At 37.4% G+C, this 11,747-nt stretch overlaps 1 protein-coding gene across 2 annotated transcripts in view; it reads left to right on the top strand.

Annotated features, from left to right (window-relative positions):
* The window catches only part of Arhgap32 (Rho GTPase activating protein 32), a 230,116-nt gene that overhangs the window by 101,832 nt on the left and 116,537 nt on the right, over positions 1 to 11,747 (top strand). The window contains exons 3-5 of one of the 2 annotated variants that reach the window (XM_013346244.2): positions 10,160 to 10,251; positions 10,734 to 10,775; positions 11,145 to 11,229. In XM_013346244.2, coding sequence (XP_013201698.2) covers positions 10,160 to 10,251; positions 10,734 to 10,775; positions 11,145 to 11,229 — 219 coding nt within the window. The remainder of the gene's footprint in view (positions 1 to 10,159; positions 10,252 to 10,733; positions 10,776 to 11,144; positions 11,230 to 11,747) is intronic. The other variant, XM_013346245.2, reaches the window with a different exon arrangement.

Genomic DNA, 11,747 nt, shown 5'->3' on the forward strand with positions numbered 1-11,747 from the left:
TTTTTTTTTTGGTTTTTTGAGACAGGATTTCTCTGTATAGCTTTGGTGCCTTTCCTGGAACTAGCTTTTGTAGACCAGGCTGGCTTCAGACTCACAGAGAGCCTCCTGCCTGTGCCTCCTGAATGATAGGATTAAAGGCGTGTGCCACCACTGCCCACCTTCCCCTCTGTAGTGATACTTTGTTTGTGATTTAATGAAGTTTGTCTGACAGTCAGAGTCAGAGTGTAGAGCTAGCCACTAGTTAGCCATAGAGAGGCCAGACAGTGGTGGCACACACATTTAATCCCAACACTGGGTAGAGGCAGACGGACACCTGGGAATTCAAGGCCACCCTGGGCTACGTGAGATTGAATCTGTCTAAAAGAGAAACAGAGCGCACCACAAAGGTGGTTCCAGCATTTGGGATCACATGCCTTTAGTCCCAGCACTAGGGAGGTGAATATGGCTGGGCTGAGAGAGGAACATGAGTAGGAGACGGGAGCTTTTATGTAGTTTGAGGTTTTATAGAGATGGCCTCCAGTCTGAGGACGTGTAGAGACAGGATACCCTATTCTATCTGAGCATTGGTAGAGGTAAGAACTCTCTAGTGGCTGTCTGCTCTGCTTCTATGATCTTTCAGCATTTAACCCTATATCTGGATTTGTGTTTTTATTTTTAAGATCAATTAGAATTAGTGCTACATTAGTCTGCTCTAATTTTCTCTATATTACTTATTAATACTGAAAATTTATGTGATTATTTTTTCCCCATTGCAATGTGAGCTGTGTGAGTAGAGCCTTTAATTATGTCTAGTTACTGCTTTATTCTCTGTGCCAGTCATAGTAAGTTTTCAGTATATATTCGTTTCGTAAATGGAGTTGCCGTTCTTCATACAAATGAAATGACCTTTTCCTTAAAACCCCGAACTTTCTTCAATCTTTCTTTTTGAACATTTGCACAGGTTAATTTTGTCAGCTTGACACAAAGTGGAGTCTGTGAGAAATCACTCTGGAAGAGGAAACCTCAGTTGATGAGTTGTCTTGATCAGATGGCCTGTGGGTGTATCTGTGGGGCATTTTCTTGCTTGTTAATACGTGACAACCCAGCGTACTGTGGGTGATGCTGTCCCTAGGCAGGTGTGCCTGGGCTCTGTCAGAAAGGACAAGGCAGAGGAAGCAAGCCAGTAAGCCACATTCCTCCAGGTTCTTGCGTGACCTTCTGCCTTGGCTTCCTTAGGTGATAGATTGTAACCTGTAAGAAGAGAGAAACCTTTTCCTTTCTAAGTTGGTTTTTTACCACAGCAACAGACAACAAACTAGAACAGACATTAATATGATTTTTTTCTGCCCCCCCCATTTCTTTTTAAACAAAAGTGAGACTTACTGGTACTTTTTGGGGGGCTCTCACAAGCAGCTTTTTATACTTGGGCTATTTTCCACTGTATTGCTTAAAGTTTCTAGCAGAGCAAGCTTAGATAGTTAATGAAGAGGCAATTTTGGAGCGTGTGTGTGTTAGTGGATCTAATGCATGATATATAGTTTATTATAGAACTGATCACCATTACTTTTTAGTAGCATTGAAGGAAAAAAATTTACCTTAACAAAGGATCTTGACCTGGGAAGATGGCTTAGTGGGTAAATTGCTTGCTGCTCAAGCATGCAGACCTGAGGTCAGATACCCAGGGCTCATTCACTTTAATCTAAGACAAACAGAACAGGTGGAACTTGTCGTTTGCTGCCCAGTCCATCTAGCAGAAACATTATTCTCCAGGTCCAGTGAGAGACCTTTGGTCTCTACACACGTGCACACGCAGGTGAGAGCATTATAATCCCCCCACATACTTATATGCACACGCCCCCACACAGATAAAATACCTGTAAAGATGATAGTGTACTCTTCTTAGATTTTCCTAGTACATTTTATAAAATGCATGATAAAATTGTGTTTTTTGGGATCACATATAATCTGAAGAAGCAGAATTATTTTAAACAAGTAGGGCAGTGGAGTGATGTAAAAAGAGATGGAGAAGATGAAGCTCAGTTATAGAAAAGCATAAATTTGCTAATATGTAAATGTGCTAATTTAGGTTGATTAACCAGCTGTTGCTGAGCAGAGGAGTTGTGATAATTATCCTAATGGTGCTTGCTAATAATTTTCCCAAATTGTTTTAAACGTTGCCTTTGAATAATTTCTCCTGCTGTTAATTGGTTCTCTGAGATGTTTCTGGTAGATGTGAACCTTAAGGCAACTCTTCTACTGGAGAGCAGCTTGTTTCTCCATCACACTCAGGTGTCACGGTTACTGTTGTACTCTGTTCTTCTCATCCTTTTGTTTTTAGTTAGAAGTCGATAGTTGAATTGAAGCAATGTGTTTTACTTAGGACTGTTTGTATGGCTTATACATTCATTGTTCAGGATCTTAAACCTGCCTGCAGCCTTCTTGGATTCCTGTTTCTGGTTTTCAGTACTTGTCTATTTATGATGCTAGATAAGTTAGGTGACTGGTGTGTTGCTGGGCCTGGTCTGTGGTGTCCAGATATTAGAAAATAAATATACTAGTTACCATTATTTATCTGACAGAGCCTTAGATTTTCCCATCCTCCCCCTGCATGCCTGCCTCCCTCCCCCCTCTCTCCCACCCTCCCTTTCTCTTTCTCCCTTTTGGCTGAGACAGGGTCTTTCTGATAGCCTCACCATCCTGGAACTCATTCTGTAGAACAGGCTATCCTCAAACTGATCTGCCTGCCTCTGCCTCCTGGATACTGGGATTTAAAGGCATGCGTCACCTCCTGGCTAGATTTTCATATTAATGAATTTGTTAGTTCTTGTTAGTGAATATGCTGGTCGTTACCAATGTAATGCAGCTCAGTAATGCTGAACAGACTTTTAGGAGAGAACTATAGGCAACATTCAGAGACTTGGTGTATCTTTTACATAATTGTGACTTTTTTTTCTTGAGACTTTCACATGAACTCATGATATTCAGACTTAAAAAACCTGTTTCTTTCCTTCAGACTGCTTGGTGATAATTTTCCTGGAGAACATAAAATCGAGAAGTCTCTTAAATAAGTGAAGAAAATTATTGTTTTGTTGTTTTTGTTTTTTTAAAAATATGTATATTTTGTGTTCATGTTCTTCTGAAAATATTCCAAAAGGTACTAAATCTTTTTGTAACCTATTTATCCTTCAAGGGTGCATCATTTCAATGATGGTGTTACTTATTATAATATATTCTAGGTTTAATATATTTATTTTCTAAGGTATTAGAGTGATTATGAGATTTTTACCTTATTATCTCGTGTTCCTTTGTCAGAAATGGAACATTATTTTCAAAAGCACCTGTAAACATATGTTATTTCAGAGATATCTTACTGCTCTGGTTTTTTCTTTATAGCATAAATTTTATTAAAATCTCATTCATCTAATTATATAGATACATGTAGTACTTTGTGGGGTTTGTGTGTGTGTGTGTGTGTGTGTGTGTGTGTGTTTGTGTGTGTGATTTTCTTTTTCTTTTTGGGACAGTGAATTAGTTACTTTGTTGCCTTGATAGAATACCAGAACAGAAACATCTCACAGAAGAAAGGGTTGGTTTTCTCTGTGGTTCTGGAGAGTGAGTCCATAATGACAAGGAAGGAATGGCAGCAGCGGAATAGAAAGCTGGCCGATCACATTCCATCACATCAGAAAGGGATAGTGTGAAATGGAGGTGGGACCAGCCTGCCCCAAGTGACCTGTTTCCGTGCGCCGCCCCATAAAGGTTCTATAACCTCCCTAAACAGCCCTACCAAACTGGGGCCACCTGTTTAAATGCCCGAGTGTATGAGGTTATTGCTCATTCAAACCACTGCAGACTGGTTCTTGCTATATAGGTCAGTCTGCTCTCTATCTCTTGATCCTTCTGTCTCAGCTTTCTACATCCTGGGAACACAGTAGGCATGAAATAAAGCTGATGCAACAAACTGAATCTTAAGAGAGTAGAAGTGGAAAATGGTAACATGTGACCAGGTTTTCTAACTTATTTTCAGGTAGTTTTATCACAAACTTAGAGATTGAAAATAGTAGGCATTCATTATTTCTCATTCTGTAAGTTAGGCAGGTGGAGTGTTTTCTGCTTTGGGCCTTATAACAGAAAACAGCATCCACTGGACTGAATTCTCACCTGGAGATGCCATGAACAATCAGCTTCCTGCCTCATTCAGGTGGTGGGCAGAAGGTAGTTCCTTGTGGTTCTACGCGGTCAGAGAAGAACCTGTCTCTGCTCTTTAAGTGACCTGACTCACTCTATGTGACCGTTTCAGCCTTCAAGCTAGCAGTAGTTGTTTTTTATTTTCTTTTCTGTTACTAGCCTGAGAAAATCTACTTTGGGATTGCTGTCCCAGATAAAGCTGGTGTTTTAAGACTGACTGACTGACCTGAACCTTTAATTTCATCTGCAGAGTCACTTCACTGAAGTACCCAGATAGACGAAGTAATGGAAAAGTAGGAAAAGAGCTTGTTTTAGAATTTTACATAGAGCAGTGTTATATGTTTTCTTTGGCTTTTACACATCATAATGTATTTGCCATATATGTTAATATTAGTTGATAAAAACAGAGATAGTGCAAAAAATTTTAATCCATCAATATTCATGAAACTAATTGCTTGGGATAATTTATGTATTCTGTATGTTGCTGTTGTTAACATAAAAACAGTGCTTTGGGGCCAGACAGCTGGCTAATCAGTTCTCTTCCAGAGGATCAGGTTTGACTCCCGGCACTATATGGTGGCTCACAAATGTGTGTAATTTGAGATTTTGGGTATTTTAGGCCTCTGGCCTCCCAGGGTGCTGTATTCACCTGCACATAGCCCCACATGGACACAGACATACATACACATGATTAAAGATAATAAAAGTAAATCTCTAATAATAAAAAACTTGAAAAGTATTAAACATATTTAATGATTATGTAATGTGCCATAAAGTAGAATGTAGTTCTGTAGTTAATAGAGTCCTAAATATATTTCATATTTTTTGTTTTAGTGAATAACTTTATGATGACTTTTTCTTTTTATTCTCTAGAGAGAGAATTGCTGACTAAAGGGTATGGAGATCCCCAGATTACTTGCCAATTTAATTAGCATTGTGCCTAGCACTGCTAACTGCTGTTCTTTCTTGGCCTCGGCTTCTTTGTGGCATAGAACAGCTGGGTCAGATTTCTTTCAGTTTTGTGAGATGTTGAGCACTTTCCACATACTGCATTTTTCTCCTTTGTCTTTGTTCAAAAGTTTAAAGGGTGGAGGGGGTTGGGTATGATCCAAAAATCATTGTATTCATGTACACAATTCTCAAAGAATAAAAATTTTGAAGTCTGTAATCCTTGTTAATGTTCTTGTACACATCAACATGGAGTTTACTGCATTTTGAAGATTCACACCCAGAGATGTAGTATATGGTGTTACTGCTAAATGACATTGCAGTTAACCAGGCAACATTGCCAGCCTCTTTATTAGGATATATCGTCACCACAGTCAGTTACCTGAGTGAGTCTTTTGTCATCTGCACTAGTAGGGTGGATGTTAGAGTAATTTTAGGAGGGTTAGGGAGCTGTAAAAATAGGACAAAACATGTCTTCCTGTTTTTTCATGTTTTCCAAATCAAAATATGTTTTAGTAGGATGGGTCAATTGTTCCTTAAGGTTTGATTGGCTCAAACTGTAGAGCAGCAAATGTTCGTCTTGTAGATGTGTATTTCTGAAGACTACTGGTTTTTTACTGGAAGGAAATCCCTTTGTCTTATTTTTAAGTTTCTTGTAGATTTTTGTCCTCAGTTCTTGTTACGTGAGTTCTTGTTAAACAAATCATATTCCAACCCCATCCTCACACAATAGAACTTTTACCATGAATTTAGGGCTTTAAATTTGATTCTTAGTAAATTTGGCATTCATTTCAGTTTGTCTTTGCAACTCATTGAAATTGTTTACCTTTAGCATTGAGTGTCACTTTTCCTTTCAGTGGTCTTCTATCTATACATTTGATAAACACGTCATATGTTTTTATATTTGTTTACTAAAGGTGTTGAGAAAGAAATGAAGGCCCCATGACAACGATTTCCTTCCTGTTACAAAATTTTGTGCAGTAATTGATACTTACTTTACCTTCAATATTTAATCAGCTCTCAGTTCATCTGTGTTCATATGGAACTCATTTCAGAACCTTATCTGCAGGTACTTCACAGAAGACCAATTCAAGGTCAGCCTTGCCATGACTGAGATTCTCTATGCCTTCTGCTTTGGTCTGTCATGCCATCAGAGCTGTATGTGAACATACACATAGCATTATCACATGCACAGTAGAAATGACTACAGACTTCTACTCAGTTCTATACAGTTTTATATTACTGTTTCCTACACTGAAGACCTTAGTATTTTAGTGACATTAGTAGTTGCTTATTTGGTCTACTCTTCCATTTTTATTTTATTTCGAAATTTAATTTTATTAATTGTTACTGTGTGTATGCTTGTGTGTGAGGTATATGTAAGAACAAGCACGTGCTCCTTGGCATGTGTTTGGAGGTCTGAGGACAACCTTCAGGAGCTGTTTTTCTCCTTCCACAATGGGTCTTAGGGAGTGAGCTCAGGTGGCCAGGCTTCTGCACTCAGGACTTTGACCTGCTGAGCCACCTCACTGGCCCATCTTCTACCTCTGTTAGTTTCAAAACAGGAATGTCAGTTTTTTTAGAAGGCAATCTGTTTCACTTGTAAGAAATAATCCTTGTAGGGATATATTGCTTTACTTTATTGCCACTTGAAGTAATCCCTCTCTGGGCTTAGCCACTAACATATAATTAGGATCATTTCTTTTATTTCATCCTCTATTTTTAGAGGGTGCTGCTTTTTCCCATTTTAATTTATTTTTACTGATATTTAAGTTGCTTCTGTGGCCTCAAAAATCTCAAAATAGGGACAATCTGTCTTTTTCCCTTTTTCTGTCTCCCCATTGGTAAACATTCAAATTAGCTTTTGCTTACTCTTCTATTTTTTAAGTAGAACAACATGCATATTCATACTTACTGTTTTTAAGGTAGTCTGGTGCAGACTACTTCACAGCAATAGGCTGGAATCTTCCTGATTGCTTTATAGTCATGATTATTTCATTGTATGGACAGTTTGTACTTTTGCCAATATAAGATGAAAATGGCAGAAAGGAAACCATTCCTGTCTTGGTAAGATGTGAGAGGGCAGAGTATCTTCTTTGGTCTACAACTTTCAGCCACAATCATTGCCATAAAACATGTTGAGTTTTATCTGATAAATTGTACTTATCAAGTTTATACTGTAATGTTTTCCCTATTCACTTTAATTATAATCAAGAATGAAAGACAAGGCATAGATTTAAAAATATTATATGATCCTTGTCCCTCTAGAGCACATTAATTACGATGTAATTTTATTAATTTGTTTTACTATTTTGTGAGTGGCCTACAATTTTCTATTATAATGTTGTCTGCCCTTTCACCATTTGCTTTTTCTTTACCTTGTAATGAAAGCCTAATTTACATATGGAGAAGTAACATGTTTTGTTTTGTGAGACAGAGTTTCTTTGTGTAGTCTTGGCTGTCCTAGAACTAGCTCTTTAGTTCAGGATGACCTAGAACTCACAGAAATCCACCTGCCTCTGCCTTGTGAGTGCTGGGATTAAAGGTATGCACCTGCACACCCCTGCCCCTCATAATCTTATGTGTATGTATTGATGAAATTACTTGTTTTCTTCATGTATGAACAAGATCAAGATTTGAATATAGAAAGTTATATAAAATTCAGAAACCTCTTGTGTACCTTTCAGTCAACTTTTTCTACCAGTTGTCTGTTCCTCTTGTACATGAAATCCTGCAATGAGGATGTGTTTTTTGTATCCGCATTCTTTTGTGTATATGATAGAATCCCACACGATCCTTTCTGTTTCTGTGGCAGTTATTTGCATCTAGCCGTGCTTCACATTTTTACTGGCTGTTAGACCTTATCTTTAGATTTCCTGGTTGAAGCCTTGTCTTATCCTTCTGTTATATTTTATTAATCTGACCTTTAAAATTCTTCCTAAATCATGAATACTAGTTTTTAGGTCTAAAGTGCCCCCCCCCCTTTCAAATGGCAGTACTGGTGATATTGTCCTAAACAGAAGGATTTTGGCATGGTAAGCAGAAGGATTGTTAATGGGTAAGCAGAGGCTTTCCTGGGTTTCAGCACCAGATGTAAGGAGGGTGTAGTGAAACCTCCTAACTAGACCATTGCCTTGGAAGGAAGAAAGGTTTATTGGATGTTAAACTGCCAAGGCTCTCTCTTAGGGGGCAGAAAAGCAGGAAGATTTTGTATGATAGTTATCATGGTGGGGTCTTTGAACTGATACAGGCTGTTCATATTTGACCAGGAACTAGATGCAGCTAGTGCAAGGTAGTTGACCTTTGGGGCAGATTAAGGGAGATTCCTGGTAAAAAGAAACCTGCTTTTATGTATATATTTTAAAAATGGCCTCCAGTAGCACACTTCCTTCAACAAGGCCACACCTTCTAATCCTTCTAATCCTATCAAAGAGTTCCACTCCCTTGTGACTAAGCATAAAAATATATGAGTCTATGGGGGCCATTCTTATTCAAACCACCGCTGGCCATCTATCATATTCCTAATAATAAAGCAAAGAAATCTACTTCCCAATTGCCATTTGGACCCACTCAACCATTTTCATAAATCTCTTGTATTATTGGACCTTGTATTGATTTTTCCTTATTTAGAAAGTTATTTTATGATCCCAGATATTGTCTTATCAGTTGTCAGCATTCATCAGTTATTCCAAATACCAAACAAAATAAAGGCATTTAGACAAGTAAAATGGGGGAGATCTCATACTAGACAAGTAGGCAGACTTTTTCTGAAAGGGCCATCTGGTGTATATTAGTGTCTAGCCAGCTCCCCAACTCTGACCATACATGGCCACAGTCCAGTAAAGGTTACTGCAAAGGCAAGTGAACTCTGCAAGTTGAGTTCTGCAACATTTGACCTACGGACTGGTGCCCAATGAAATCATTCCTCACCCAGTTTTTGTGTGAAGTTGTTCAAATGATTGCATCATTCTTCTAGAAGGTTTAGGGCTTTTGTTTGTTTTGTTTTGTTAACTTAGAGACATTGGTTTTGTGGTCTGCATTGTCATTTCACTGAATATATTCATTGATTCCGTAGCTTTCATATGCCTTCTGTAATAGAGTAGAGAAGAAAATGACAAAGTAAAATTCTTCACAATGACCAGAAACATCAAACGGTGGATTCAAGAGATGACAGCGCTATAGACAGCAATGGTGGGAAAGTCATCAGACAGTGTATTTTTCACCAATGCTGGAACCTGAGATAAAAGTAGTACAACATCATAATGATGGGTGAACCGTGTATTTCCTCACTCACATACACTCTGTCACACACAAAATAAAAAAATACAGAAGAATATAGTATACATTCTTTCTTGTTTTGAAAACCTTGAAAAGAATAGGGGAACATCTAAGAAGATTGACTGTAGCAGGTCTTACTAATAGTTAACATTGCTAAGGAGAAAAAAAATTGAAAAAAATAGATCTAAATGGTAATATACCAAGAATCAATTCTTATAGGTTAATGCAGTTACCTCATGTAGTTGAAACATTTTTAACATTATCCAAACTATATTGACTAGTTTTTTTATAAGAAAAAAATTAATTTAGTTAAGGTTGTGATTCTTGAGCTAGGAAACTGAAACTTTTGAAGTGAGAAATGCTTGTTGTTCCATTATTCATAATACCCTTTTTAACACTTGTTGATAATCGTAATGTAACCAAGATTGTTTCATTCCAATAACTCCTAGGAGAGATTTTAGTTTGTACTGAGAATTCTAATAACTGATTATAGAATTTTATGACAAGAACTAGAAAATTTTTGTTTTTACAGCAAGTTTTCCCTTATATGGTAAACTCAGGTATTTAATTTTAATATTTTTGTTAGTTTATTCTGAATAGCTAAAAGTCAAGTAATTTCACAATTTAAAGGAATATTATATCAAAACATGTTCTTATTAATACAGGTTCAGAAGAAACAGTAAAAATTTATCTGTAACATGTTTTTATAAAAGAGGTCTCAATACTAACAGAATCACCATAGCTTTCCTTTTCTTTATTTTCTAAGGCAAGAGGAGCAGATGTCCCAGAGATCCCTGGAGAGCTTTCCCTTAAGGCCTGTGGCAGTACAGCAAGCATGAAGGTTAAGCATGTGAAGAAGTAAGTACAGCCAGGAGTGGACTCCAACAAGTTGCTACAAATGAATGTCAGTTCTATCTTTCTATGCATATAACAATTTATACTGTTAAGCCTTACGTTGTAACTCAGGATTGAATTGAGTAGGTCTTTATATAACTTATTTCCTAAAAATACACTTGATTTTTCTTCTGTATACATTGTTGCCTATTAAATTTCATTTGTCTAACAGGAACATCTAGACCTGCCTCTGTACCTCTAATGCATAATCTCATTTATTAAGGAAAATCAGCTTTATTGGTTCAATTACAGAATCCTAGGCTTGCCCTTAAGAAGCCTGAAAAAGCTAACCTAGAGTTGAAAGTTACATGAAACACCTGAGTCTTTCCTACATAGTTTTAACCGGAAATCCAGCTTCTGCCTTGATAAAGGAGGGCTAAACAGGGAAATAAGCTTCAAGTGTAAGGCTGGGCAAGATGAGGATAAAATGTTCGTTCTGTACCCAGGTCCAGCACTCCAGGACTGATGGGCTGTGACAACATCCACAGGTAAAGTCTGGTGTGCTTTGTGTTGTGAATTCTGCTTCTCTGCAGAAGCAGACAGTTTACATTTAGTTTGCTAAAGGTCTGGCTTTTCTATGAGCGTCAGATTGGGGCAAGGTTAAGAGACAATGTCTCAATTTTGGTTGCTATCCACACATTCAATGCAGTATGCATCTGGTTCCACGTGTTTCTAAAAAGGTTTTTGTGAATGTTTATGGCTCACATGCATGTGCTTATTATTAAGCATTTTTGCTTGCATGAGCTCTGAAATCCATGGTATGTATGTGTATATGTATATATATATATATATATATATATATATTAATTTTGAGTAGTCAAGTATCTTGTTTCATATTTATTTTCATGTATTTTTAGGTTACCCTTCACCAAGGGACACTTCCCAAAGATGGCTGAATGTGCACATTTTCATTATGAGAACGTGGAATTTGGCAGTATACAGGTATATTTTAACTATTTCCTACATTCTGAATTGAGATAAATGATAGTTGATATTTTAATATTTGTAATATTTTGATATTTACTGATTGATGTAAAATCTTTTATTCTTTTCTGTTGATAAGTACTTGATGCCAAATTGGTACGTATTTTTAATTACCATACTATACTGACATGGATCAGTTAGGGACCCCTCCCCCCATTATGAGTCATGTTCATATGTCCATGGCTTTGTAAAGTAGCTTTGTCTTCTGAATTATATAGCCTTGCTAACACTACCTTGTTTGAATCCGTCACTGAGTTTTGAGATCTGGAAGGTTACACTGCTCCCTCTTGATTCTTTTTCAAGTGTATTGGCCCCTACATTCTTTCTTGGTATCAAATGAAATACTTTGCTCTAGTGATAAGTCACTGGCAGCTTAATGTGAAAAATGAACAGAAGGAGAGAGAGCACGAGCAAGGAACTCAGGACCGCGAGGGGTGCACCCACACACTGAGACAATGGGGATGTTCTTTCGGAAA

Source organism: Microtus ochrogaster, chromosome 5 (genome assembly GCF_000317375.1).
Source record: "Microtus ochrogaster isolate Prairie Vole_2 chromosome 5, MicOch1.0, whole genome shotgun sequence".
Lineage (NCBI taxonomy): Eukaryota > Metazoa > Chordata > Mammalia > Rodentia > Cricetidae > Microtus > Microtus ochrogaster.